We start from the raw sequence: 27,250 nt of genomic DNA, 5'->3' as shown, positions 1-27,250 counted from the left end.
GCTTGAAGCTAAATATTTAGCTTACAGACTAAATAATCAGAATCTAAATATTTAGGCTCAAGCTAACAAAATGTTAACTTAAGATCTAAATATTTAGCTTATATGCAACTTCACTTACTGTTAGCTTGTTACAAATATGTAGTTTGAAGCTAAATACTTAGCTTGAAGCTAAATACTTAGCTTACAGACTAAATAATCAGAATCTAAATATTTAGGCTCAAGCTAACAAAATGTTTAACTTTGGAGCTAAATATTTAGCTCCAAACTACATGTTACAAGCTAAATATTTAGCATAGAAGTTAAAATATGAACCGAAGAGGGGGCGACATGTTCGTAGTTTGGAGCAGAGGTGGCGCTAGTTTTTTTTGTTGTCCGTCAAAGAAAAAAATCATTTTATTTCCAATTTGTAGTCATGAAAACGTAACCCCTATTTTTCTCTCTCAATTTGGCTAAATAAACTAAATTGCTGTTAAAGTTTTACTGTGTAACTTCAACATCCCACTGAAACGGTTCTGCTGCGTCCGAGACGGGAAAATATCAATGAAGGTGGAGAAAACGGATGAAAATGACCACAAGAGACGCAAAATGGTGAAAATCCAGGAAAATAATAAAAAGCTAAAAAATAAAAATTGACAACACTGAAAGATCAGCAGAAAATTTCGGCAAATTTACCACAAATGTCAAAGCAGCAGAGCTAAATCTGCAGTTCCTGCTTCTCGTTTTGACGGCAGCGGCTCTTAATTAGTCGGTTATAAAGCGAAGTTTGTCTGTCAGCAGAGAAAAAGCCGACTTGATGCTATAAAAGGAAAAAGGAAGTTCAAGCTAAGAGAGCGACACGTTGACCACGAAGCTTCTCTCAGTTCACTCGTTTGTTTGCGGCTCCAGAGACGTGAGGCTGCATTCAGTCCATATCTGCAACACGCAGGTTTTTATGACACAAACTTTTTCTCAACAGGAAGACGCTGAGCTGCTGCCGGTCAAAAATAGACGTTCCTTCACACGTTACTCAACAGGAAAGCTGTGCAACAGACCAAACAACTTTATTAGATGCATCCGCACAAACACTTGTCGCCACAAAGGGCAAACCAGACAAACGTGACAGCAGCTGAATGCATTTAGACCTTCAGCTGCATCAAAGATGACTTACTGGACATCAGAACAGAGGAAAAGAGGGTTTTAATATGCATCGTTGAGGTCAGAGGTCAGAGGAGATCGGGCCGAATGATTGGAGATTGTAGGAAAGCAACAATAGTTCACCTGCAGGTATGCAAAATTCACATGCTGAAGGCTTTTGTTCCTCCATTTGTGTCTCTACTGCTTCTAAAAAAAACTCCACCCACCTGGTTTTTGGCAATACATTTATATGTTTGGTGTCTGGAAAATGACCCATTTCAAAAACCTCAACGCCTGTTCCCTAGCAACCACAGCCGAGCTCCAGCATGTTTGGTCAGCCCGTTTTACCGCTGCACAATGGCTGCTTTGTTATCGCCTTACTATCCAAAAACCACTTGCTACTTTCTTGTTGGTTCTGCAGGAGGCTCCACTTCTGCTTTTCAAAGATATATGGTTGCATAGCTGTGCATCTGATTGCAGCTACGTTCACAAGCGAGTGTAAATGTTGAGTTTGGGGAGGGATGGCCGGCAGCTGCTAGCTCGGATTTAAAGCTGCAGTATGTAACAAAATCAAACAGAAGGTGAAGTTTTTCCAAAAAGTTACACCAGTAAATGTAACCACTTCCCAACTCTGGAACGCTTTTGTGTTTTTACACAAATTTCTGACCCTCCATGTTCAAAGTCTCTCTGTTTGAACTCCACCTGGTTGTTTTCACAAAGTATTTCATGGCTAAATGGCATTAAGCTGCTGCCAAGTGACAAAATTACTATTTGAAGAAGAAGTAGAAGAACGAAGTAGAAATGTGTTCTGCTGGTTTTACTGCATTAGTCACATGACTGGGCCCAAGCTGCACACCTTTAATGTGGAGTTTGGTCTGGTTTCCAGCTGCAGCCGTGAGTCACAGCTCAGTGACTCACGGCGTGAAACATGCAGAAAGTCCAGAAACTCAGTCGCTGTGCGGCTGGAGACGGCGAGCAGAGTCTGCTTCGGCTCCATCTGGAAAACTGAAGGTTTCAAACCCAGAAATCTGGAAACGCTCCAGTTTTTACAGTGAAGCCCAACAGATTAAGGAGTTCAGATCCAGATTCATTTGTCTAAGATCAATAAATCAAAAGGCATTTTATTTTAAAGCAAAAGATCGAAGGGAAACCCACAGTAATGTGTTATCAACCTAAAGCTGGACGGTATGGCTACAAAAAGTATCACGCTAAAGTGGTTTCATGTCAATTCATATTGATAATTATTGATTTTTTTGTTTTAAATATCTAAAATATTGCGAAACTGGTGGAGTGACTTTCCTGTTGTATCCAGTTTCTTCTCAAGTAAAGGTGGCAAAACCTGAAACTGCTGCTGCGCAAGTTACTCAGCAGGCTGTTGCTAGGTAACCGAAGAATGAGTGAGTTGCTAGGTAACCGAAGAATGAGTGAGAGAGTTAGATGGTGCTACTAGCCTAGCTTAGCTAGCTGTGAGAGGTTGAGTGTCTGAAGTCCTTCCTTTGCCTACATTTCCCAGAATGCTGTGCGGTTCTGATTGAATATTCTCTCGGATGCATTGTCTATTGATATTGATCATGTGTCTATCGCAATATATATATATATATTATGTTTGATCTATTGCCAAGCTAAACTCAGACCTACAAACATTTTTAATCAAGACATTAAAACTGACTTGACTAAACCAACACAAGTAAAAGATGCTAAAGCGAATTCTTCATAAACCACCAGTAACAGACTAGGAGGACAATTAGATGCTCATTTAGCATTTAAAAAAAGAAAAACATCTTGTTCTGTTCAAAGAGATCTAAAGCGACAGCTTTCAGTCTCATCTGTCGCATCCTGATGAACAGGAAGTGACGGACGGAACGCTGATCATTGTGTTTTTATTTCCTAATCCTCTCATTCGTTTTCCAATCCAGATCCTTTCCCAGTCTGTTGGAGCTAAACGGTGACATAAGAACAACCTCAAATCCTACTGAGGAAAATCCAAGCGTCTGAAAATGAATGAGTCGTCGATGAGTTGGAGTTACTCAGATCACTTCGAGCAGACAAGCTGTGACAGGACTGAGGCTGAAGAGAAGAAACAAACGGAGAGACTGGATGGAAATTATGGGAGAAAGACAATTAAAATGTGGAGACGTTCAGCAGAGAGACGTATAATCTGCAGCAAGAGGGAGGATCAAAGTCGGGCTCATCGTGTTGGGACTTGATCCGACTTCAGCAGAGATATCCCAACATGCAACAGGAGAAAACAATGCCTGGTCCTGTGGCTTTTACTCACTCACATTTGCTTTTTCACTGATGTAAACATTGGAAATATTTAATGAATCAAATTTAAAGTTACTGGTTTGTCTGACCAACTTCATACCGTTTGTTTTGGTGAAAGTCCTTCGGTTCCTAAACGCTTCATGAAGGTGAAGCTGCATCAGATCTGGAATGCTTTGTGAAACAGTCAGGCAGGAATACATAAATCACCAAACTGGGAACAGGTCCAGGCAGTCTAGTGCCTGGAGAAGTGGATTTCTTCATAGCTAATAATTGAGGAGTTTCTGTGATGGGAATATTGCAAATGTTGATACTGTGAGCAGAACTTTGATTTGAGCTATTGTGAAGCTTTGCAAACACTACAACACAGAAAAGAAACCAACATGACTCCACTGTCAGCCTGTCTGGTTACTTCTGCAGGTAGGTCAGTGTTCTGATTAATCATTCTTTTAAATATGTGTGAAAAAGCTGAAATCTAAATTTTATGTCATTTCCTAAAGATTTTATGAAACATTTCATGTGCAACAGATTCAGATCCTGCAGCATTTCATCTGTTATTACACCACATGCAGATGATGCACTGCTTTATTTTCCTTTGTCTCTCCACATAACCACAGGCATCTCCTCTTATTTTACAGCAGGTTTACTAAAATTTTGTTTTTGATCTTTAAGGTAATTGGGCCTAAATCTTGGTTTCACTTCAGTTTGGACCGTCCAACTGGGCCTGAGTGATATTAAAGATAAATGTTATGATGATAAAATAACTTGACATGTCTGCCTAATTTATTCTTTCCTCCATTTCTCATTTGTGTTTCCATCACTCTGCGACCTTTAGCTCTTTGGGAAATACCGAACAGCTGATGCCTTGAGACTGTAGATTATTACACCAGCATGAAGAATACAAGTTATTAACATTTGAGGTATTAGCCAACATGCTAGCAGCATGAAAGCTGAAAACATTTCCATTTACTGCATCTTCTCCATGAAGGTCGAAGGTCATTTTATCCGTTTATTTTGGCCATACATTTCCTCTTTATTTGTTTAAAATTTGCATTTTACTGTCTCTTTCTATACAATTGGTTTCTCTTCATTGTTGTAGCTCTTTTTAGACCAGTTTCCTTAAAGACAAATGAGGGAACTCTGAAGAATCCTTCTTTTAAGACACATTTTACTCGTCTGACTGACAGACTCTAAGAAATAAAACACAACCAGCAGCAGGTGACTAGTTTTCACCCAAATCTGGATCCAAAGAGACCAGAACTGCATGCAAGAAACAACATGGCATCAAAGAAAATGCTGCTAGTAAACTGAAAGAAGTTATAGATCGTATAAAAAGATGCAAAGCAAAATCAAGATGAATACTACAAAACATAAAACACCTTGTGCAAACTGACCCTGTTATAAGAAGTAAAATGAGTCATGGTTGAGCTGCTTTTGTCTCTCTGAATAAATAAGGTGACAAAAGGAGGAGAAAGTGTCTGTAAGCAGAAGTAGACGACTTTGAAAGAGTTGCTCAGAGTCGACACGTTGCCTAAAAAGGCTACAACAAAGATACACACAAAATGATTCAGGGAAATGGACTGCAAAGCTGTAACAGACAAACAAAAGAGCTACTAAAGGCTTAAAGTCCAAAAGCAAAACAGACAAAATTAGCTTTAGAGATTCTCCCAAAGTAAGTCAAAAACAAGCAAAGTGACAGTTCCAGTCCACATCATCCTGCTAATTAAACTGAACTGTTTAATTCAGACGTGCAGAAGCAGAAAAACACCTAAAAGCTGCAGGAAAGCGGCGCTGCAACAAAGATCTCAAAATATTACAACATCACAGTATTTCTCATTGGGATCTCTGGTGTTTGTGCCAGTTGTGGTCAGCATGAGGCCTGATGATGCCACAACTAGGTCTGTCACGATAAACGATAAATCAATTAATCGCTCAGCAAAATGTGTCATCGTGACAGGCGTAGCCACAACTACCCTTAAATTATTGGTTTGCAGCATTTCGGGTTTCCGGTAGGAACGATAAATGTTTCATAGCTGAGCAGTAAATGTTAAACTATGCAACATTTACTGTTTGTTTATTTGTAGTTTTCTCATCCCATTAAAATATTGTGTCTCGTCTTGATGGCGTTTCCCCTTCTGATAGTCCAATAAACTCAGTTAAATTGGCGATCAAAGTTTCAACATTTGTTGCATTTTTGCTGTCAAACCAGCCAAACCCTTTGAGCAACATGTTCCCCTCCTCGCCTGTGGGGGCGCTGCACCAAGAACCACTGAAGGAAGCAGCAGAAAAACCTCTAAAGAAGACACTGTTTCCTTTTAAATAAAAATAAGATAAAAATTTAGTTTTAAGATTTGTCTTTTGTCCTTGGTAAAAGACGGCGAAGCATTTCTCCCGTTAGCGCTCGGCTAGTGGGTTTGCTTTGGTTGTGTTTACCCACAATGCCCTGCTCTGTACTCCAGGCCGCGAGGCGTTCACATATGCATTCAAACTGAACCATAGTTCACTTCAGCCGAACAAAGACTGAGGTTTGTAAGTGGACCAGAGTTCCCTTTTTTGGTTCGATTACGCATATACCTCCCCAACCGAACCGGACTTTCTGAACGAACCAGAGTCTGATTAAAGCCAGACGGGTCCGTGTCCGTCTACATGAAACAGGTTAAAATACCTCAAAAACAGAACATGATGGTCCGACCAAGAGAAAAACAAGTGAGAAACAAAGTCACCTGCATCTGTCAGACTGAAAAGAGTCACAAAGTCGTTTCTAAGATTTATGGACTCAGAGGAACGAGTGGCGTGAAACATTCACCACATTTCAGGACAACAACGTCACAGTCAAGAATGCACATTCAAGGTGATTTCAAAGTCTGCAGCCCAGACGGCAGTCTGAACTGCTTTACATTAAATCAGAAGAAAGTAATTCTTCAGTTTGTTTTCAGCTCTGATGTAAAGGAGCCAACAGTTTCTGCACATTTCAGGGAGTTTGTTCCAGATCTGACTGGCACAGAAACTAAAAAACTGCCTCATCTTGTTTGGTTCTGGTTCTGAAAACAGAGTAAACAAATCTCTAGAGACCTGAGCACCAAGCAGCTTCATGGACCAACAGCAGATTATTAACATCTTATTACTGGGTCTAATCTGCCTCATTTAATCAGAATAATCTGGAATCAGAACCAAAACAAGTGGAAACAATGTTTTCAGATAATCCAAGTGCAGAGCTGAGTAGTAACTACCTACATTTACTCAACTACATTTTTTTAATTACTGTTACGCTTTACTTTTTACTTTTATTTGAGCAATGTTATTATGAAGTATCTAAACTCTCATTTGAGTGAATTTTCTACCCCCTGAATGAAAAACAAACATCTTTTAATCAAAATTCACCAGACAGACACACATCTGCAGGTTTTGTAAAAGTTTCATAAGTTTTATATTGAAAGAAACTGATTTGGAAAAAAGATATATTTTTGCCTGATTTGTCATTTTTGTCTTTAAAATACCGAAATTTTCACTTAACTTTATATTTTCCATCTGGTGATGTACTTTTTAATTATTAAATGTATAAATATAAAATTTTTACTCTTGAGTAAACACTCTAAATGACGGTGTTTGTGTGTAAAATGGTAAAAAGAGAAAACATCCCAACAGGATTTGTGGCGCATCCAGGAAACCCCAGTTTTAAATCTGCCTCCTCTGACCTTCGCTTCCTCAACAAAACCAGCCTCATCATCACCGAGTTGCAAAACTTCACAAACAGGCTGTTACAAAATGCTGCGAATCAACTGCAGCTTCAGCAGGAGGAAGTGCTGCTTTCCGTTCCCCTTTTTAAACACGAAAAACACGAGACTGCTGCGTGGAAACGCGGAGAGGAGAGAGACGGTCACCAAATGTTTCAGACTGCAGGCCAAACAAACAGCTTCTCGGGTTCCAGCCAGCTGGTTCAGAGCAGGAAGTGGACCGACACTAACACGACTAAACCCTTTCAGCTCTGACTGGACTTCGCTTGTACCGTGGACCTGCTGCGGCTGAGCGGTGGTGTGTGAGTGCGCCCACCTCCTCCAGAGCTCCCACGGTGTTCCTGCAGTGGGACATCCGGGTGGTGAAGCTGGACGTGGTCGGAGCTTTGTAGTCCTCATTGGTCTCCGCGACGAAGTCCGTGACGCTGATCTGATCCACCGGCATCTTGAGGAGTGATAGTCCTCAGCAGAACTAAGCCGAACCGAGCCGCAGGTCCTGCAGGTGGAGCCGCCGGCCTCACCTGGCCGGATGAGTTGGAGTCCGCGGGGCTGTCAGAAAACCCTCAAACCTCGGCCAGCTTCTGCTAACGTCATGTCAGTCCATGTTCAAGGCTTGGTCGCATTCCTGTGTCCGTCCAGCAGCTGCCTCACCTGGGGAAGCACCGAGCAGGGCGGAGGCACGGACAGAGCTCTCACTCTGCTGCAATTTCCTGGAACCAAAGTCTCCCGCTGGCCACGCCCCCTGGGTGGGCTCTGGCTGATCTGTCGCTTTTCTGCTTTTCCTTTGAGTTAATGGCTTTGAATTAACGCACTGAGGTGGCAGAGCACCAAGATTTAACTCAAGATAGAGTAGCAGTACGTCAACATACTCAAGTAAAATGTAGCCGTGCAAGAAAGTACTAGTAGAAAGTACTGAGTAATTAATTTAATATTTAAAAATTACATATTCACACTGAAAAATAAATGGAAATTTTGGTATTTTAAGGATGAAAATTACAATAATTCATAGAAGTAATAAAAAATAAAATCAGGCAAAAGAAAATTTTTCCAAATTAGTTTCTTTCAATAAAAAACTTAATAAACTTTAACAAAAGCTGCAAGTGTGTAGTTTTTGTGAATGTTTGGCTAATTTTTGTTTGTTTTTCATTCAGTTGGTAGAGAACCCAGAAAATTTACTCAAGTAAGAGAAAAGATACTTTGTCAGAAAATTATTCAAGTGAAAGCAAAAAGTAATGTAGTAAAAATACTCCTAAAAGTACATTTTTTTCCGAAAAAAGGTAACTCAATTAAATGCAATTGAATAAATGTAATTATACCTAACTCTGATCACGCACTCCTCCTAGTGTGTGTGTGCATATATTGCACGTCTCTCGTTTGTTGCTGTTATTGTTGCACAATTCAATACGGAAATGAGAAGTGTACAAACAACCTGAATAGATAGTTTTAATATTTTTACAGTTTCCTTTCTTGTAGATTTGATGATTCCAGAGAATAAAAATCCTAAATTCAATGTCTAACAAAAATAATAATTTTATATAAAATCAATAAAAACAGGATATGTTGAACTAAAACGTCAGGTTTGTGAAAAGTATATTAATTTTATTCCTACAGCACCTGGTTGGGGCTCCTTTTGCATAGATAACTGCATCGTTGTGGGAAAGATCAGCCGGATCTTCACACAGAATATGGCAGCAAATTTTTTCTGAAATAATTTAACTTTTACTGTTGAAAATCTGGAACAACGTTCCTCATTCACTTTTAAAAAACATTACAAAACACTAATAAATATGTTGCTCAGGTAGAGACATGGTTAGTCCTGACCTCTAGCGGCCACAAAGTATAATTACATCATCATACACGAAACTTTTTTTTTTAGAGCTAAAGTATGAAAAGAGATAAGATAATAAAAAGGCGATAATATAATTTTGTTTTTTTTATACAGATAACAAAAAGGGAATTTAGAATCAGATCATTTTAAACAGCCCTACACAAATTTTCCCCAACCTAATTTTGCATTTGGCGTTACATTTTTCATTTTGCAAAAAAAATAAAGCAGATATTTAATTTTTTAAATTAAACTTTTTAATTGAAGTTGAGTTGAAGTTTTTCAAGATTCAAGTAAATGATTCCTATCTGTGATAGACTATTTCAGACAATAATTTGTCAGATTTGAATGAATTCAGGTAATTTAATCATCAATTTATTCAACTAGCCTCCAATTCCAGGAGGAAACTATTAAGACTATTAAGGTTCCCAAACTGTGGGGCGCGCCCCCCTAGTGGTGGCGCCGTGCCATTGCAGGGGGGACGGGAAAGCCGTCTGGATGAAGAAAAATAAACAAAACATGAACGCTGAATGCGCTGGGTTTTTACCTTAGAATGGCCAACTCTCTGTTATTCCTCTGTCAATTTGAAACAGTAGGGGCTTCCACACTTCAGGAGAAAAAGTTTGGGAACCACTGAGCTAACCAACCATCGCTGGGGCAAGAGGGGACAATGCCCCCTCAAACGAATGTTTTGCCCCCTCAAATCAAACTTCTCACAAATAGTGGAACATGTCACTGAAGTTCTCCTGCGCACCGCGCTGAGCAGGCAGGGATCCTCTGTATATCTGCAGCCAGTACAGCTCAACCTCTAACCCCCTTTACCGCTAGTAAACAGCCAATCAGCGTTCAGTATGCAAATACTGAACGTAAGTAGCCTTGAAACGTAAACGTCACGGGATCAAGATTCCATTGGTTTCATCTGTCAAGTTGTCTAAATCTTAAGTGTACGCTTATATATAAAAGGAAAAGGAACGCGATGCTTTGCTAACTCTACGACAACTAGAAAACAAGGCAATCACATTTCACAGGTCAGTAAAGGGTTTAAAAAAAACAAACAAACAAAAATAATACCGAGGGAGAGGGAAGCAGGTCAGTTATCTTAGCTTGACTTTAGCAACATTTTGTTTCGTTTCAGTTAAAATAAAGCGATTCCCACTAACTGACGGATCACCTTAGCTAGTCAGGGTAGCAGCAAAATAAACAACCAGCCTAACAACATAAAACTAACGGTCTGAATGTTCTATTTGTGCGGGAACTGTTTGCGTGTTTTTGGTGTTGAATCCTGGAAGTACTTTATGTCCCCTTTTTAGTTTTCTGCATAGCTGCCGCCATAGTTTCTGTTCAATAAACGACTAAAACTGGACTAAATGTCTTGTTTGTTCGTAGAACTTTGCAATATCCACGACAGCCAAGATTATATATACAGCCAAGATTTTATATATATATATATATATATATATATATATATATATATAAAAAATAAAAAATACGTTTGTTCTGTCCTCATAATCAGTACTGACAGAAACCAAACTGCTTAGATTTAGAGGTAGAATATGTATTTCATTAAGGTATCAGTAATTTTCTCAGCTTTAATTTAAGCCGTATGTAATATAAATTGTAGTATAATTTATATAATAAGGGTGCTACAAACATTTTTGTGGCTGATTCCTGCACAAAGGATAGAAACATTTGGAAACCCCTTATTTAGATGACTGTGCACCACCTCAGCCTATGCTGGGCAGCTAACCAAAGCCTGCATTTGGTGCATCTTTAAGATAATTCAATCCTGCCAGCTACCAAACATGAGCATGGCTAGGGTCCTCTGCTATGCAAGATGCAAAGAAATAGTAGAAAAGTTGGAGTGGTAAGAAAAAACTTTTGAGGTTCAGTTTCTAACCAAAAAAACCTCCTGTTTTAGTCGTACTGTTTGTTTATCCTGTTTGAAATTTAGGTTATTGTTTTTAGGTTCAGATTAGTTTAAGATGTATGACTGCATAATAACCATCCAAGTAGATAAATGTTGTGTTGTTGGTTGTTCAATCTTGGATGAATAGTATCTCTGATTAAGATCTTGGAGTTCATGTTTCTTTTGTTGGGTTGGGCACAGTTTACCCCAATCCCATGAGGAAAACACAACAATGTTAATAAATACCATGGAATATAATGTGTACACATAATTATGCCCCCTTCACATTTCTGTCTGCCCCCTCATGTATCCATGCTTAGAACCGGCCCTGTTGCTGCGTAAGATTAGCTAATAGCAGCGGTGGCTAATCTACCATAGCACTTAATAATCGCAAAATAAACATCAAGTTACTTAAGCCTCCAAGAAAAATATGAACAAGATTGAGCTTGTGTTACTAATAGTTCAATAAGGTCTGAAAGTAAATTATAGGGATTTTTCTATGTACAATAAAAAAATAAATACATTTCAACCTACCATAAAACGTTCCTCTAAAATGTGTTGACGTTGTTCTAATAAATTTCAATTATTCATTTGTTTTTCAGATTATTGAGATAATCATTTAACTATGAACCAGGATTGTTTTACAGTAGCATCTGTTACAATAAAATAAAACGGGTAATTCTCAGCAAACTTGAATTGCATAGAAAAAAAAAAGAAAATTTTAATCCTGGATGTTTCCCTACTGAACAGTATGTCTATTGGTGTCTCATCTCCCCCCATAGATTTCTGCTGGGTTCAGGTCAGGCAATTTTGCAGGCGATACCATCGCAACTGAGGTACTGGTATGAAGTACATGGGCCAGTACTTACTGAAAAATGAAATAAAGCTTCTCAGCAGAGAAAAGTAGCTTAAAAAATACTTTTCACATATTCTTTTTTTACATGTACTTCAGCAGCATTTTGGCTTTTCAGTCCTGATGTAAGATATAACCTAGATATATTGATTTAATGTGGGCTGATTTTAATGTTTTACAACAAATGCAATCTTGATTGTTAGAGAGCCATAAATAAGAAATATTTAGATTATTTCTACAATGCTTTTTCATATTTAGTAAAGAAGGTTAATTCAATTCAATTTAATTGATAATAAAAGACCAGTAGGTGAAAATGTGTTTCTTATGCCAGCTTTCATATTAGACGTTGATTTCAGGGTGGTGAGAAACCTCCAACTCTCTCTGATATACATATTTAGAAAGCATTGTTAATTATTTTTGCCTCAAGCTAAATATTTATCTTGTAAGCTGAATATTTTGCTTGAAGCTATTTTTTTCATGATGATTTATTAAAGTTTCAAATTTATAGTTTTGAATTCAAGTTCTCAGGAGAGTTCAAGAAAAATGACATATTGGATCCCAGGGTATGTTCAGATCACCGATAAACGCCAGAAAAATCTCAAGTAACAAAATATAAGTGAAGGAGGAAGGAGAAGTAAATTCAGGCATTAAAGGAAGAGTAGATAATTATATCTGCAAGCAAAAAATTAAATACTACAAATCCCCCCACAAAAAAACAGTTGCCATTCTAAAAAGTCTTTGAGCCAAACAGAAAGTAATTTGTTTTGTCTCTGTGCTTAATATTTCTAGGTTGACAGTAAGAACACTATTTGTCCTGTGACGCAAATCCTGTTGACTTAGAATCTCAGTGCATTTCCAATTCATATGGAAATATGAATGACTGTGAAGACCAAAAGGAAGAGTTCCTTCACACTAAAATTCCTCCTGGTGGAGAACATGGGACCCGGATGAAAACCACGGGGTGAGATGAGGATCTTGTGATCTTATCTGCCTCCGCTCCACATTATGGTGAAATCCTTATGGCTTTCTGTTTGTTGTATTGAAGAACAAAGCCACAAAGACGAGAATCTGATGAATCAGAACCTGACTCTGAATTGGAACCAAGCTGTGTGTCCTTCCAGTCTCGAGAGCCACCTATTCATTTTAAAGCTCCATTGTCTGAGGCAAAGTAAGTCAACATAACGAAACCAAATCTGATTATGATCAAAGCTCAAACTACTGTGAGATGGATAGATATTAGGAATGCTAGAGAAGAAGTCAGTAGAACCACATCCCACAATGGACTTTAAAATGTATTTAAAACTTTTTATTTAAATCCTGATTGTTTGCTGTAAATGATTTAATGTTTGTTTTTGTTGCAGAATCCAGAACTTTTCTGATCCCAGCTGTATTTCCAAGGAGAACCCTACTGCATTTGCCAGCCATATTTCCTGTGAGAAGGAGTGAGTTCTTCTGCTTCTATCTTTCTGTAATTATTTAACTTATATTAAGCTTTTGTACAAAAACATATCCTGTAGTTCAACACTGACTACAGTGGATCCCTACCAGCGAATAGATGAGATCCACAAGTACTATTTTAATATCTCAAACACCAAATATACCTGCGACAGTAATACTATTACTGTCAATTGATTTAAAAAATCAATTGACAGTTGGGTTAAATCAATTAACCCAATTGATTTAAAAAATCAATTGGGTTAATCTTACTCTACTGCTTAAATATATAAACTTGACATTAAAACACATTTTCAAAAAATGTTACAGAAAAGATTTTATTGCCTCATACCAAATATCTCAGTTTTCCATGTTTTCATATTCAGGAAGGTTAAAGCAGTAATTGCGTTTCAAAAATAAATTGGAAATGCTAATTATAAATTGCTTCAGTGAAAGGATAATTCACTGTTGCAATAAATAGAGTAATTCATCAAAGTGTTTATTTTAAAGTACAACAGTCTGACACACTGTGTTTCTGGTGAGAGACTTAAGTCAACATAGGTAAGGAAATTAATTTGTATTATGTAATATTAACATGTAAAATGTTTTAGATTAATTGCATGCATTAACATGTTAATGTTGACAGTACTAATTAATACATACAGGGGAGAAAGTCATGAACAGGTGAATCTGGAAGTACTGGCTGATTGCATAGGTGAGGGGGCACTGTGTCAAAAGTTTATCAGCATGCTACTTATTCTCAATTGTGCTCTTTATTTTTTTCTCCTTAAAAATACAATAAATAACAGTAAAAACTGTTTTTATGCATAAGTCATTTTAAACAAAGCAAAAAAATTCTGCTGACTGCTTTTGTAGTTCTTACCAGGAGAGCTCAAATGATCTCAGGAGTCAGTCTACCATTCAGAATCACACTGAACTGGATGCCATATTTACGGTGAGAATACATAAATAAGTATGTGTGTATTTAAAAGTGATTCATTGAAAAGATGTACATGATTTTATTAATCTCATCTCCAGCTGCTGGAGGAAAATATTATGACTTTTGTTAAGATTGAGCTGAAGAAGCTCCAAAAGCTCCTGAGTCCAGATTATCCTCAAAACTCAGAGGGTCAAATGCAGAATGAAGAGATTCTGGAGGGTGAGAATGAGGAGCAGAGGAGAAGAACCATAGAGTCATTTCTGAACATCACTCTGCACTTCTTGAGAAGGATGAAACATGGCGTTCTGGCTGAGTGTCTGGAGAGCAGTAAGATATTCTTTCTTCATTTAAATAGGAACATATCTCACTTTCATTCTACTGAAATCACAGAATGAAAGTGAACATCAGTAATGAAAGAGAAGCTGGTGATCCTGTTACCTACTGGATTCTTGGTCCAAATCACAGATTTCAACTCTTTTTCAGTCCAACACAGAGGACTACTTCAAAGATTCACTGGCTGCTTTTTCTACATGAATGCATACAGTAGGGTTGCACAACAATATAAAATTTTGTGACGGCAATAAATTACAATGTAAATATCGCAATAACAATATCAAGTGTGATGTTGTATGCCACATCTCCAGTACAAAAGTAAAAAAAAAAATCAAATCAGTTTGCAGATCACATAATGCAATGCTGCTATTGAAGCCAGAAGTGATTATTCTGGAGAGTGCGAAGAGAAGAAAAGAAGACTCAAATGCCTTTCTCAATTTGTATTCCTATGGGTTCATTATTTATCACAGGAAGAATTTTATCCCAACAAAACATTAATTATCACTGATAGAGATTTTTTGGTATTATCATTTTGTTGTTACTTTCAGGTTAAAGTGTTCTCTTGTTTAAACTGTATGTGTGAACTGACCTGGAAGTCACAGCTGCCTGTTATCTTCATGTGAAACAGTTTGACCGAGATTTGAACCGGGCTCAGATCAGGGGCCAGATGTTAAATTGGTTTACGACCTTTGCTTTGTTTAGGTAAAATGTTTTACGACCTTTGCTGTTTTTCCTCTGCTGTCTATCTTGCCTATCCTCCCTCTTTGAAGTTTGAGAATAAAAGACAAGCTGTATCCAAAGAGAAGCAGAACGCTCTGTGAACAGCTCTGAGAAGCAGTTGACAGAGTCTTCTCCTTTTGCTTGCAGAAGTTTAGTCATAAATTCATATACGTTGTCTGTGGTTCTTTTATGTAGGTTCTAGGAAAATACCTATCATTTTGGTGCCGAAACCCGGGATCTCTCATACCGACCGCTGTCAGGCAGAGGAAGACGCGCTGAATCCATGCATGGCCAGAAGTCATTTGGACCTGGAAAGAAAGACCCAGGAAGTAGAATTCTTCGCTGGGCCAGCGCCGTAGGTCCGACTTTGTCTGCCAACGGCGGAGTGACGAGATCCGACTGGACAACCCGAAAACTACAGAAACGTAGGTGAATTTTAAAATGGCTATTTTAGTGGTTTGAGTTCCCTTGTATGATGTCGCTCTGCTAAAACTCTGTGGTTTGAGAATCCTTGTATGATGTCGCTCTGCTAAAACTCTGTGGTTTGAGAATCCTTGTATGATGTCGCTCTGCTAAAACTCTGTGGTTTGAGAATCCTTGTATGATGTCGCTCTGCTAAAACTCTGTGGTTTGAGAATCCTTGTATGATGTCGCTCTGCTAAAACTCTGAGGTCTGAGAATCCTTGTATGATGTCGCTCTGCTAAAACTCTGTTCGAGGAGACCCCATAAGGGCACGTCCTCAGGCGGATAGGAAGCTTGTCATTGCTGTGTGGTTTTGATTTTTTGATGGGTAAAATATCACTGGTGCTGAGTTATCTGACAAGGCAAAAACAGATAATGTTGCGCTAAATCATAGAGTCATTACTGTGCTTATATTGCTGGTTTGCTACTGCTGCTTTGTGTGTGTGAGAGTGATTGGAGGTTTAAATACCGCTCTGTGTTTTACCTCATATAAAACAGTGGATTTAAGCAGCAAACCTCTTGTGGATGCAATAGGCAAGATTCTCCCACTCGAAAGAGTCGAAGCGGGGAATACCACAACAAGGTATTTTAATTGCTGGCCCACTGAAAAGAGCTCCAGTTCATAGGACTCCCTAGGAGTCAACGAACCTGGACCAAATTTAAATAATTTCAAATAAATAATATTTTTAAGCTGAAATTGCAAGTGTTTTAAATATGGGAAATAAACATTCTTGTAATTCATCACTCGGTAAGGGCGCCGATGGGGATGAAAAGTACATGCTGTCCAGGTTTCCTGGTAGCACTGTACACATGAAAAAATGGAGAAAGAAATATAAAATAGATGGAAAGCTAAAAATCGATCAATGGCAAACAATTGTGGGAATTTTGGAGAGTAGTGTAGAAAGAAAAATGGGAATAAAAAAAAAAAAAAAAAAAAAAAAAGGAGAATGAGCTGAGGTGTGCTAAATTATGGTTAAATGAATCTAAAAACTTAATTATAGAGAAGGAAGAAAATAAAGTAATTCCAAGCACACGGAATTCTGCAGCGGTGCAGGGAGAGCAAGCTCCTGCAGCCACCTCTCCCCTGGCTGCTTCAGCAGCTCCGTCTGCCCCAGTATCAGCCGCTGCTGTTCCAGCAACACGACTGTATCCTTCCCTAAAGGAAGGGACACAAAACTTATATATCTTTAGACCCTGTACCTTAGAAGAGGTCAGGAAAGCTGTGAAAGGATCAGATGTTTTTCACCTGGAGAAATTTGGAGGTTTATATACCTCTGCCTTTTCCAACGACCGGACAAAAGGCCGTGGAAGAGGCAGAGGCAGAGGAGGTCACGATAGGCGAAGACCCCAAAATAACACCCCACAAAATCTACGGTATTCAAAAGGCTGCTGGATTTGTGGCAATATTGGTCACTGGGCAAGAAACTGCCCTTCAAAGAATGTTGCACGGGGCGACAAGAGGGGTGGTGGAGTGAGGAGACCACAAATAGGAGAAATCTTCAGCATGATCAGACTCTACCACACCCCAAAAACACAAACCCCCAGTCCAAATTGATGAAATGCTAGAGACATGTGCATGCAGTTTAAGACGTTAAGTAAAACCATAAAAGAAATTGAATTCCTGTAAGAAATCAATGTATGCAAAATAATTTTTAATGCTACTAATGTTAGGTTTAAACCTCACAAGTGAGAAATAATTTGTTTTAAGAAATACTGATGTTTGTTTTGTTTTTCTTTTTTGAGCATTCCTACACCTTTGAAGAAAAACCAGTAAAGAGAGGTCTCACTGAAATAAAGCATGGGAACAACTTCTTTGTATGCTAAAAGTGGAATCATGAAGGAGGAGAAGCAGGAAAAATAAAACTAAATAATAAAATTGTCCTCAGAGAACAATGTTTAATGTATTGTGTAATATTATAACACCAAATTGGTGAAATGATTCTTAGCTGTCTATCTGGAGGGGTCAGCGGTCAGAGTAAGGTACCGACCTGGACATTAAACCAGCCTCGTAAACTCTCTTAGGCCTTGAGAGGAGGGCTGCCCGCTGACTTCACAGTCTGCAGCACTGAGATCAACAAATTTAGAGAAATCCATTGTTCTCTGGTGAGACGTGTCTTAGATGAAGTTAACTTAAACGTACATTCTACATTTTACAAGTTAATGGTGAACATGATGAAAGAGACTATAGCTTTTAACATGTTTCATGTTTATATGTGTTTGAATAAGGAAATGGTTTATGACTTCTTAAAAAGTTGGATAATAAGTTAAAAGCTAAAAGCTATACGATGAAAAGAAAAGAAAGTTATAATTGACTCTTATTTGCTTCTTTCCTTTTCCTCTGTCTGAGCCTCGCTGCGCTGCGTCTGACCTCTGACCTCAGCTCGGATCTGTCCTGCCAATCAGATGACGTCCCTCCTTTATCACCAGCTAGTTGATAAAGAAGCGAAAAAGGACAGGACGATTTCTACCAACTGGACACTGAAGGCAATAAAGTGTCCACTGGTCCTAATTCCTTGACATCTGGGAACTGCCATGCAGCAAAACTACTGTATGGAGTCTTGCTAGACGTTTGGAAAAAGAAAGCAAACTGAACTGCTTGCCGCTTGTTTCATTGGTGGACTAAGGGACGGTCTGGACAACTTATAAATAATCCAACACCAGAGCCAGTTGGACTGACAGGGAGCTGGAGAAGAGACAGAGGGAGGACCAGCTGCAGCGACGCCAGCAGCAGGAGGGGGAAGCGAGAAGCAAGACAGAAAGGAGAAATGCAGATAAGTTATACACACACACTGCTGTGACACACACTGCTACTGTAATGAGGACTTGTTTGCTTACTTACTAGCAGGAAGGAATTATCTATTTAGAAAAGAACATTTTGAAGGTTTTAAGGTACAATGTTAAATAAAAATCTTTCATTTTGTACCCATTAACTCAGTCCTTAACAGAAGGACCAGTGATCCTTTTAGGGCCCACGAGCCATAGATTGGGAAACTGTGAAGGGAAAAACTGTAATGGTTAAAAGTTAAGAAAAAAAACTGAGTGTGATACGGCTAAATTACACCAACTAAAATTATTAGATTCAAAGCTAATAATGATTTGCAAATGTTTTATTTTCTTTGAAATAAATATACAAGTTTGGAACTAAATTAAACATATCTAAGTGTTGAACTTAATTGATATTGCAGTGTTGAAATACTATGGAGTATTTCTTTGCATTTAACTGAAACGCTTAACTTAGAGTTTAATTATATAAAGAATCTATAAATTGATTGGGATTGTGTTTGTGTGTTTTATATTGGGATGAATGACAATTATTTTGAGACGAGAGAAATTTTTCTGCTAAATTGAGTAACGGATAAAATTATTGACCATTTAATTTAAAATATAAAAACCATTGTTAACTGGTCTGAAATGCGAGGTTAAGGGAAAGTCTGAGACTTTAAGCAACCTTGTAAACGGCTACTAAAACCTGATGATTGTGATTAAAAGCAACATTTTCTAGACTTCAGTCTAGAACATTTTAATCCAGATTTGATTGATAGTCAATAAATTCAAAAAGAAATGGAAAATTAGAGGATTTGAGGTTTTGGTTTAATTTCAGGATGGTCATTTTTATTTAGGAAGAGTTATGCTTTGATGAATTTGATAACATCTACAGGGAAACCAGTCACCCATGCATCCTTGCTTAAGAATCTTTTGCAGGCCATGTATTTACCAGCTGAACTAGCAGTTTGTAAGTGTGCAGCGCACACCACGGAACAGGATGAGGTTTCAAATGGCAATAGATTAGCTGATAAAGTAGCAAAGGAAGCTGCAACTGGGAAGCATGGGGGAGACAATTTCTCAATACAGATAGAAGATCCTCAAGTAATAGACAAAGCTGTGTTAAAAGACATGCAAGATAATGCTCCAAACGCAGAAAAACAAATGTGGATAACTAAAGGGGCGACACTGAATGATGATAACATTTTTTCAGTAAATAGAAGTCGGTCCTTCCAAAATCTCTATTTAGAGCGGCAGCAATTTTGACACATGGACATTGTCATGTGTCAACAGGGGGGATGGTCTCTATGCTACAACAGCATTTTACCACATTACCACATATGGATTAAATTCTTACTTAAAAAATTTTTGTACTGCATGTCCAGTTTGTGTCAGAAACAATCCTCAAGGAAACATTAGACCAAGAAGAGGAAGTTTCCCAAAACCCTCATCCATTTCAAACAACGCATATGGACTTTATTGAACTCACACAAAGTGGACCACATAAATATTGTTTGGTGATGATTGATGCTTTTTCTAAAAGAGTTGAAGTAGTTCCAGCAAAGCCTGCTTTTGACAAAATTTATGGGAGAGCTTACATATTGCCTCTGTTTGCTCCAGACTTACAGAAAGCTGATGAAGAACAAACATTGGTAGATTATATGATCAGGATCCTGGAACAGAAAGAGGTGTTAAATGCAAATTTACTGCCGTCTGACTGTTCTCCTCTACAGGAATTAAATAAAACCACCCCCATCCAGCCAGGAAACTGGGTCTACATAAAGGTCATAAAAGAACCCTTCCAGGTGCTGATGACCACACCAACAGTCGTAAAGACCCAGCTGGATACATCTAAGTCACTGCAAGCTGCAGAGAGTGTTTGAACCCCTAAGTAGGCGGAGGGAGGAAGGCCGGACTTCAAAGGGGGGCTATTTTTTAGGGTAGCTCGTCTCAAACCCGGTGAAGAAACGCTTAAGATTCCCCCGTCTTTAGGTTGGGGGTTCTGACATCTCTGTGCGCCGAGCAGCAATGGGGACTCCATATGCCAGATGGATCTTCTACTGCGCTGTGACTGCAGCATCAACCTGTGGTGGAAACTAATGAATAGAACCGCGTACGAGGGACATGCTGTGAACTGCTATGTGTGTGCGCAGCTGCCAATCGCCACACACAACTCAGGTCTGCGTGTAGGACACATCACGGATGACAAATAGATGTGTCTCTATGGCCTGAGCACACAACCACGACTCAGCGTCCCCATGCCAAAGGGATGCAAACGGTGGAAAAATGACTATTCTGTTCTACTTCAGATAGGAGATGCCGTGAAGGAACTTTTTGGATCTATGAACTGTTCCTTTAATGCTGACGTATTTCCATTTCCACTAACCGCATGGAAAATACCAGAGACCATTTCTTTAGCAGGAGCTAAACCCGGGTCTCTGAGGAGCTGCATGTTCAACAACGGACATGTTTCTCTTGGGATGTTACCTTGGAACTTGTGTAACAGAGTTTACACCTACTGCGAAACGACACCGGATTACATCAACTGCATCGCCTGCAGGGGTCAAAGGATGACTCCACACTGCAAAGTCTGGAAGGACAACCCAGACTGTGACAACATGCTTCAGGAGAGGTGTTTCAACATCACAGATCGGACATTGGACGACAGGAGACAACGCTGTGCAGTACCATAGTGCCAGGAGACTATGGTTCACGGGTGATGGCAGACTGGTACTTCCTGTACCCGATTTTATTCATCAGGAAAGGACGACACATTCTGGCTGCCCGCTCCAAGCGTGAAGTTATGCCTGAGGTCAAACGCTGGGGAGGCCTCACTACAGACACTGGAGTTCCTTGGGAATTCAGGATTTGGAACGGCGGAGAAAAATTCATGCAAGGTCTGTTTCCGTGGGTTGGAGTAGGTGAGATTCGGGACCACGTAGAGATAAATAGGTACGGATTACTGCGACTAATCAACATCACATACCAGCTGGCCAATGGCACCGCGAAGGAGCTGACTGAACTGAGAAACATGGTTATGCAAAATCGTGTTGTTCTGGATTTCCTCACTGCCCCTCAGGGAGGGGTTTGCAAAATTATTGGCCCAACGTGTTGCACTTTCGTTCCTGATGAAACAGGAACTGGAGGAACCATTTCTGATGCTCTATATGAGCTGGAGGATCTTGAAAAAAAAAAATAAATATGTGGAGAGTGGAACACGCAGCTCATCCTTTTTTGATTTGTTTTCATGGCTCATGTCTGGTCCATGGTGGACTTTACTGTTAAAGCTCATGACACCTATTCTGTTTGTTTCGGTTCTGTTCTGTCCTTTTAAGGGTTGCATTATTCCATACCTACGAAGTATGATGTTTAAGACAAGTAACACAACTGTTGTCAGTTATCAGCTAGCAAAGGCATCCTATGAGACGAATGAAGATGACTTGTTTTGAGATTCTGACGATTTTCTGAACAATGATGGTGTTCTGTAATCAATAAACAGATTAATTCATTTGCTGAATGATTCCTACACCAAAAATGTGAAAACAAGTGGTGTTAGGGATGAGAAAACTGCGTTTGATTTTTTGCTGTTTCTTTCTTTTGTTTTTGTTTATTTCATTTATTCATTATGATCATTGTGTAATTTTTATGTTTAGACTAGGACAAAAGATGTATATATTTTGCATTTCTTGGTTCTATTTTATTTCTTTTCTTTTCTATGCTTGGCTTTAGAATAAGGTCTACACACTTGGAGAAATGATAAAAAGGGGGGAATGATAGAGATTTTTTGGTATTATCATTTTGTTGTTACTTTCAGGTTAAAGTGTTCTCTTGTTTAAACTGTATGTGTGAACTGACCTGGAAGTCACAGCTGCCTGTTATCTTCATGTGAAACAGTTTGACCGAGATTTGAACCGGGCTCAGATCAGGGGCCAGATGTTAAATTGGTTTACGACCTTTGCTTTGTTTAGGTAAAATGTTTTACGACCTTTGCTGTTTTTCCTCTGCTGTCTATCTTGCCTATCCTCCCTCTTTGAAGTTTGAGAATAAAAGAAAAGCTGTATCCAAAGAGAAGCAGAACGCTCTGTGAACAGCTCTGAGAAGCAGTTGACAGAGTCTTCTCCTTTTGCTTGCAGAAGTTTAGTCATAAATTCATATACGTTGTCTGTGGTTCTTTTATGTAGGTTCTAGGAAAATACCTATCAATCACTGAGTTTAAATACAAAAAAAACACCCTTCTAGAATGTATTTGTAACAAAGAGGAAAATGTATTTTAAATTTTAGCAGAATAAAGCAAATGAAATAAAACTGTCTTTGTTCATGCAGGGACCCCTACCATAGAGTTTCAACAAAAACATAGAACAAATCTTAAGGAGAAGTTCCAGTGTGTGTTTGAGGGGATCGCCAAAAAAGGGAGTCCAACCCTTCTGAACCAGATCTACACAGAGCTCTACATCACAGAGGGAGGGACTGAAGAGGTCAATAATGAACATGAGGTCAGACAGATTGAAATGGCATCCAGAAAACCAGAACAACATGAAACAACCATTAGACAAGAAGATGTTTTTAGAACACCATCTGGAAGAATTAAACAGATTGGAACAGTGATGACAAAGGGAGTGGCTGGCATTGGAAAAACACTCCTGACACAGAAGTTCACTCTGGACTGGGCTGAGGGCAAAACCAACCAGGACATCCATTTAATATTTCCATTCACCTTCAGAGAGCTGAATGTGCTGAAAGAGAAAAAGTTCAGCTTGGTGGAACTTGTTCATCACTTTTTTACAGAAATCAAAGAAGCAGAAATCTCTAAGTTTCACGATTCCCAAGTGCTGTTAATCTTTGATGGCCTGGATGAGAGTCGATTTCCACTGGACTTCACCAATTGTCCAATCCTGACTGACGTTACAGAGTCCACTTCTCTAGATGTTCTGCTGACAAACCTGATCAGGGGGAAGCTGCTTCCCTCCGCTCTCCTCTGGATAACCACACGACCTGCAGCAGCCAATCAGATCCCAGCTGACTGCGTTGATCTGATGACAGAGATCCGAGGATTCACCGACCCTCAGAAGGAGGAGTACTTCAGAAGGAGATTTAGCGAGAAGCAGGCTAAGAATGTAATTTCTCATATCAAGACATCTAGAAGCCTTTACATCATGTGCCACATCCCAGTCTTCTGCTGGATCATAGCTACAGTCCTGGAGGATATGTTGATCAGAGAGAAAGGAGAAATGCCAAAGACCCTAACTGAGATGTACATCTATTTTCTTGTGGTTCAGATAAAATTGAAAAAGGTTAAATATGACAGTCAGCCTGAGGCAGATGCACACTGGACCACAGAAAACAAAAAAATGATTGAGTGTCTGGGAAAACTGGCTTTTGATCAGCTGCAGAAAGGAAACCTGATCTTTTATGAATCAGACCTGACAGAGTGTGGCATCGATATCAGAGCAGCCTCAGTTTACTCAGGAGTTTTCACACAGATCTTTAGAGAGGAGAGAGGGCTGTACCAGGACAAGGTGTTCTGCTTTGTCCATCTGAGTGTTCAGGAGTTTCTGGCTGCTCTGCATGTTCATCTGACCTTCATCAACTCTGGAACCAACCTGCTAATTGGATCAACCAATGCACCAAAGCAATCTGCTCCAAGACAAAATGAGTCTTCTAGAACAGAGCTCCACCAAATAGCTGTGGACAAGGCCTTGAAGAGTTTGAATGGACATCTAGACTTGTTCCTCCGCTTCCTTCTCGGTCTTTCATTGTCAAGCAATGAAAATCTTCTGCAAGATCTCTTCTCACAATCAGTAAACAGCTCACAAAGCAATCACGAAACAATTCAGTACATTAAAATGGAGATTGCTGGCAATCTGTCACCGGAGAAAAGCATCAATTTGTTCCACTGTCTGAATGAACTGAATGATCGTTCTTTATTGGAGGAGATTCAGCAGTACCTGAGATCAGGAAGTCTTTCCTCATATAAATTGTCTGCTACCCAGTGGTCTGCTCTAACGTTCACCTTACTTTCTTTGGAAACAAATTTGGATGTGTTTGACCTGAAGAAATACTCTGCTTCAGAAGAGGCTCTCCTGAGACTGCTGCCAGTGGTGAAAGCCTCCAAAAAAGCTCTGTAAGTGCAGCCTTTGATTTGTAAGTACACATTATAAATTAGACATTATTTCACTGCTCAATGTTATTTCGTCTCAGGCTTAGTTGTTGTAATCTGTCTGAGAGAAGCTGTGAAGTTCTGTCCTCGATATTGGAATCACAAAACAATTCCTTGAGAGAGTTGGACTTTAGCAACAATAACCTGGGGGATTTGGGAGTAAAGATGCTCTCTGTTGGACTACAGAGTCCCCACTGCAAACTGGAAAGCCTCAGGTCAGTACTCCTCTACAAACTCCTCTACAGTTCACATTTACTGTTAGCTTTGAGTTATATGCCAAAGTATTTAGTATTTTTGTTTGCAAACACAACATTAAACAATCATCCATGTCAAATATGACTGTTTACATTAAAAATTTTAAATGTTAAATGGTTGAATAAAATAAAGCAGTCCATTCATGCATTTATTGTTTTTACTGAAATGAGATTGGGTGGTGAGAGTAACTGGTTCTGGAGGGACACTCCTGAACCAGTAACTCTCAAGTATGGTAAATGAGGTCTGAGTTCCCAGGCCATTGGGACAATATATAGGCCCTCAAGCCAGATCAGCGTCTCCTCACAATGTCTCCAAAGAGAAGTGTCCAGATTATGTCCCCAACCATGTCAGCAAACTCTTTGGAACAAGCAGCCCCCAAATAACAGAGATGCTGGTTCCCTATTCTCTGAAATGTCTTGAGGGACACCGCGATACACAAGCACAACTGGAAGGACAAATGGTCCCCCACAACTTTCTCAGTGATTATGCAAGGTGACAGATCTGGTATGCTTTTCCAGTGCTGGTCCACTTGATCTAAATTGGTGTAGAAGTCTACATACCCATGCCTTTTTTTCTGTTTGAGATTGTGGTGTTTTTAATTGCAGGTTGTCAGGTTGTATGATTACAAAGGAAGGTTGTGATTCACTGATCTCAGCTCTGAGCTCCAAACCCTTACAAATGACTGAGCTGGACCTCAGCTACAATGACATAGGAGGATGGGAAGAAAAGATGTTGTCTGCCAGCAAAAACAACTCTGGACTGGGCACTCTAAGGTATTTTCAGACAATAGCAATAGATGACTGAAGTCATGCTAGCAACAAAGGTGCAGAGGACATGAGGACCAGGAGGAAGACTTGCTAAGCAGTTGTGATCTCAAGACTATTTAATGACCTTTTCCTAGTTAATTTTCTTCTACATGACTTCCTGCAGGTTGGATCACAGTGGAGAGCAGTGGTTAAAACCTGGTCTAAGGAAATGTAAGTTTGAATTAAATTAACCCATTTATTAAGATATTAAATCTGTTAATTGCTTAATTTGTTTCTCTCCATTAGACTTCTGTGAACTTGAGTTTGACACAAACACCACAAACAGAAACCTGAAGCTGTCTGATGACTACAGGAAGGTGACAGTGTTGGAGGACGAGCAGCCATATCCAGACCATGTAGACAGATTTGGCTGGTGGCAGCTGCTGTGCAGAAATGGTTTGACTGGTTGCTCTTACTGGGAGGTGGAGTGGAAGGGAAGAGTTCATATATCTGTCAGTTACATGAGTATCAAGAGGAGAGGATTCAGAACTGACTGCAGGTTTGGAGAGAATGATCAGTCCTGGAGTCTGAGCTGCTCGGATACCGTTGGGTATTCAGTCTGGCACAATAACACAGTTGCAACCATCTCCTTCTCATCTCCCTCATCCTCCACAGTGTCCAACAGGATAGCAGTCTATCTGGACTATCCGGCTGGATCTCTGTCCTACTATAGAGTTTGCTCTGGCAAATTAATCCACCTTCACACTGTAAACACCATATTCAAAGAGCCCATTTATCCTGGCTTTGGGTTCTGGTCCTATGGTTCCACCTTGTCACTCTGTTCATATGAGAACTGCAGGCTTTTGGAAATGACAGCAATTTGAAGTCTAAATTAATTGTTAAATTATTATTATTTATTTAAAATGCATTATTTATATGAAAGCACAGTTTGAAGAAAGGGAAAACGTTTCAAATGCTAAATTCTCAACTAGAAAACAGCAACTTACATGTTTTAGCTAAACTGATAACATTAGCATTTACATGTTTTAGCTAAACTGATAACATTAGCATTTACATGTTTTAGCTAAACTGATAACATTAGCATTTCAAGCAAGACTGATTTAATCTAACATACTAACAGCACAGTTATTAGCTAAAGTGCTAATTTTAAATTTTAGTTAACATTCCGCAACATGCTAGCTTTAATTTGCATGTTAGCTAACAATACCTAACTTTTTTACTATGATAAAATTAACTTATATACTGGTATTAGATAATTCTAAAACATTGTCAAAAATATGAAGATACAGATTAAAGTTAACTACTGTTTTTAGTTATTTATACAGGGTTCTCTCTTTGGATTGTTTGGAGAAAAAAAGTCGGACTTGATTTTTGTGCAACTTTTTGGACTACAGTGACAGAAGATCTGCTCTGTTCCATTGTTGCCAAAGATACGGAAGAGGATTAGTGCCACTGAAAAAGAAAATTTGACTTTAATCTCAGAATTTTGAGGAAAAAAAACTCAGATTTATTTTTTTCGGGGGCCCTAATCCTCTTCTGTACAAAGAAGTCCATGACAATGCTATGTTTTTTTTTTATTATTATTTTTTATTCTGGATAACAAACTTCTGTCTCTTATCAGTGCTTGCTGTGAATACAGAAAATAAAGACTAAGTTTCTGTGAGATCTTCTCTGCTGTGATTCTGTGACGTGACAATGATTAATTGACTCGACTTTCATCATCTT

The 27,250-nt window shown here is 39.0% G+C and overlaps 2 protein-coding genes across 6 annotated transcripts in view; one reads left to right on the top strand and one right to left on the bottom strand.

The window, feature by feature from the left end:
- Positions 1–7,825, bottom strand: part of asap2b (ArfGAP with SH3 domain, ankyrin repeat and PH domain 2b) — a 31,849-nt gene extending 24,024 nt beyond the window's left edge. The window contains exon 1 of the mRNA XM_008397115.3: positions 7,426–7,825. Within this exon, the coding sequence (XP_008395337.2) occupies positions 7,426–7,554 (129 nt within the window). The 5' untranslated portion in view covers positions 7,555–7,825. The remainder of the gene's footprint in view (positions 1–7,425) is intronic.
- A 1,974-nt stretch (positions 7,826–9,799) lies between these two features.
- LOC145549814 (NLR family CARD domain-containing protein 3-like) lies at positions 9,800–27,188 on the top strand. Of its 5 annotated transcripts, XM_081602730.1 has the most exons (11): positions 9,808–9,962; positions 12,483–12,654; positions 12,739–12,861; positions 13,055–13,135; positions 14,004–14,082; positions 14,166–14,394; positions 22,670–24,467; positions 24,545–24,718; positions 25,364–25,531; positions 25,689–25,735; positions 25,811–27,188. In XM_081602730.1, exons 2-11 carry the CDS (start codon positions 12,566–12,568, stop codon positions 26,386–26,388), a joined length of 3,366 nt encoding a protein of 1,121 aa, XP_081458856.1. In that variant the 5' UTR covers positions 9,808–9,962; positions 12,483–12,565; the 3' UTR covers positions 26,389–27,188. The 5 variants fall into 5 exon arrangements, 4 of the variants coding, with proteins under 4 accessions (XP_081458856.1, XP_081458859.1, XP_081458857.1 ...); XR_014085666.1 differs by lacking the exons at positions 25,689–25,735; positions 25,811–27,188 and having other exon boundaries at positions 9,800–9,962; positions 24,545–25,262; positions 25,364–25,489; XM_081602731.1 differs by lacking the exons at positions 9,808–9,962; positions 12,483–12,654 and having other exon boundaries at positions 12,808–12,861; positions 13,055–13,842.
- The last annotated feature ends 62 nt before the right edge of the window (positions 27,189–27,250 follow it).

The sequence above is a fragment of the Poecilia reticulata genome, chromosome 21 (assembly GCF_904066995.2).
Source record: "Poecilia reticulata chromosome 21, P_reticulata-male-v2, whole genome shotgun sequence".
Taxonomy (NCBI): Eukaryota; Metazoa; Chordata; class Actinopteri; order Cyprinodontiformes; family Poeciliidae; genus Poecilia; species Poecilia reticulata.
This window is presented reverse-complemented; position numbering and strand designations above follow the sequence as displayed.

Excerpts from the sequence above, each read along its gene's own strand:
- LOC145549814 (XM_081602730.1), top strand. The coding sequence starts at position 12,566 with ATGAATGACTGTGAAGACCAAAAGGAAGAGTTCCTTCACACTAAAATT. Across the intron at positions 13,136-14,003 it reads CATATTTCCTGTGAGAAGGA|TTCTTACCAGGAGAGCTCAA; the intron begins GTGAGTTCTTCT and ends CTGCTTTTGTAG. Across the intron at positions 24,468-24,544 it reads AAAGCCTCCAAAAAAGCTCT|GCTTAGTTGTTGTAATCTGT; the intron begins GTAAGTGCAGCC and ends ATTTCGTCTCAG.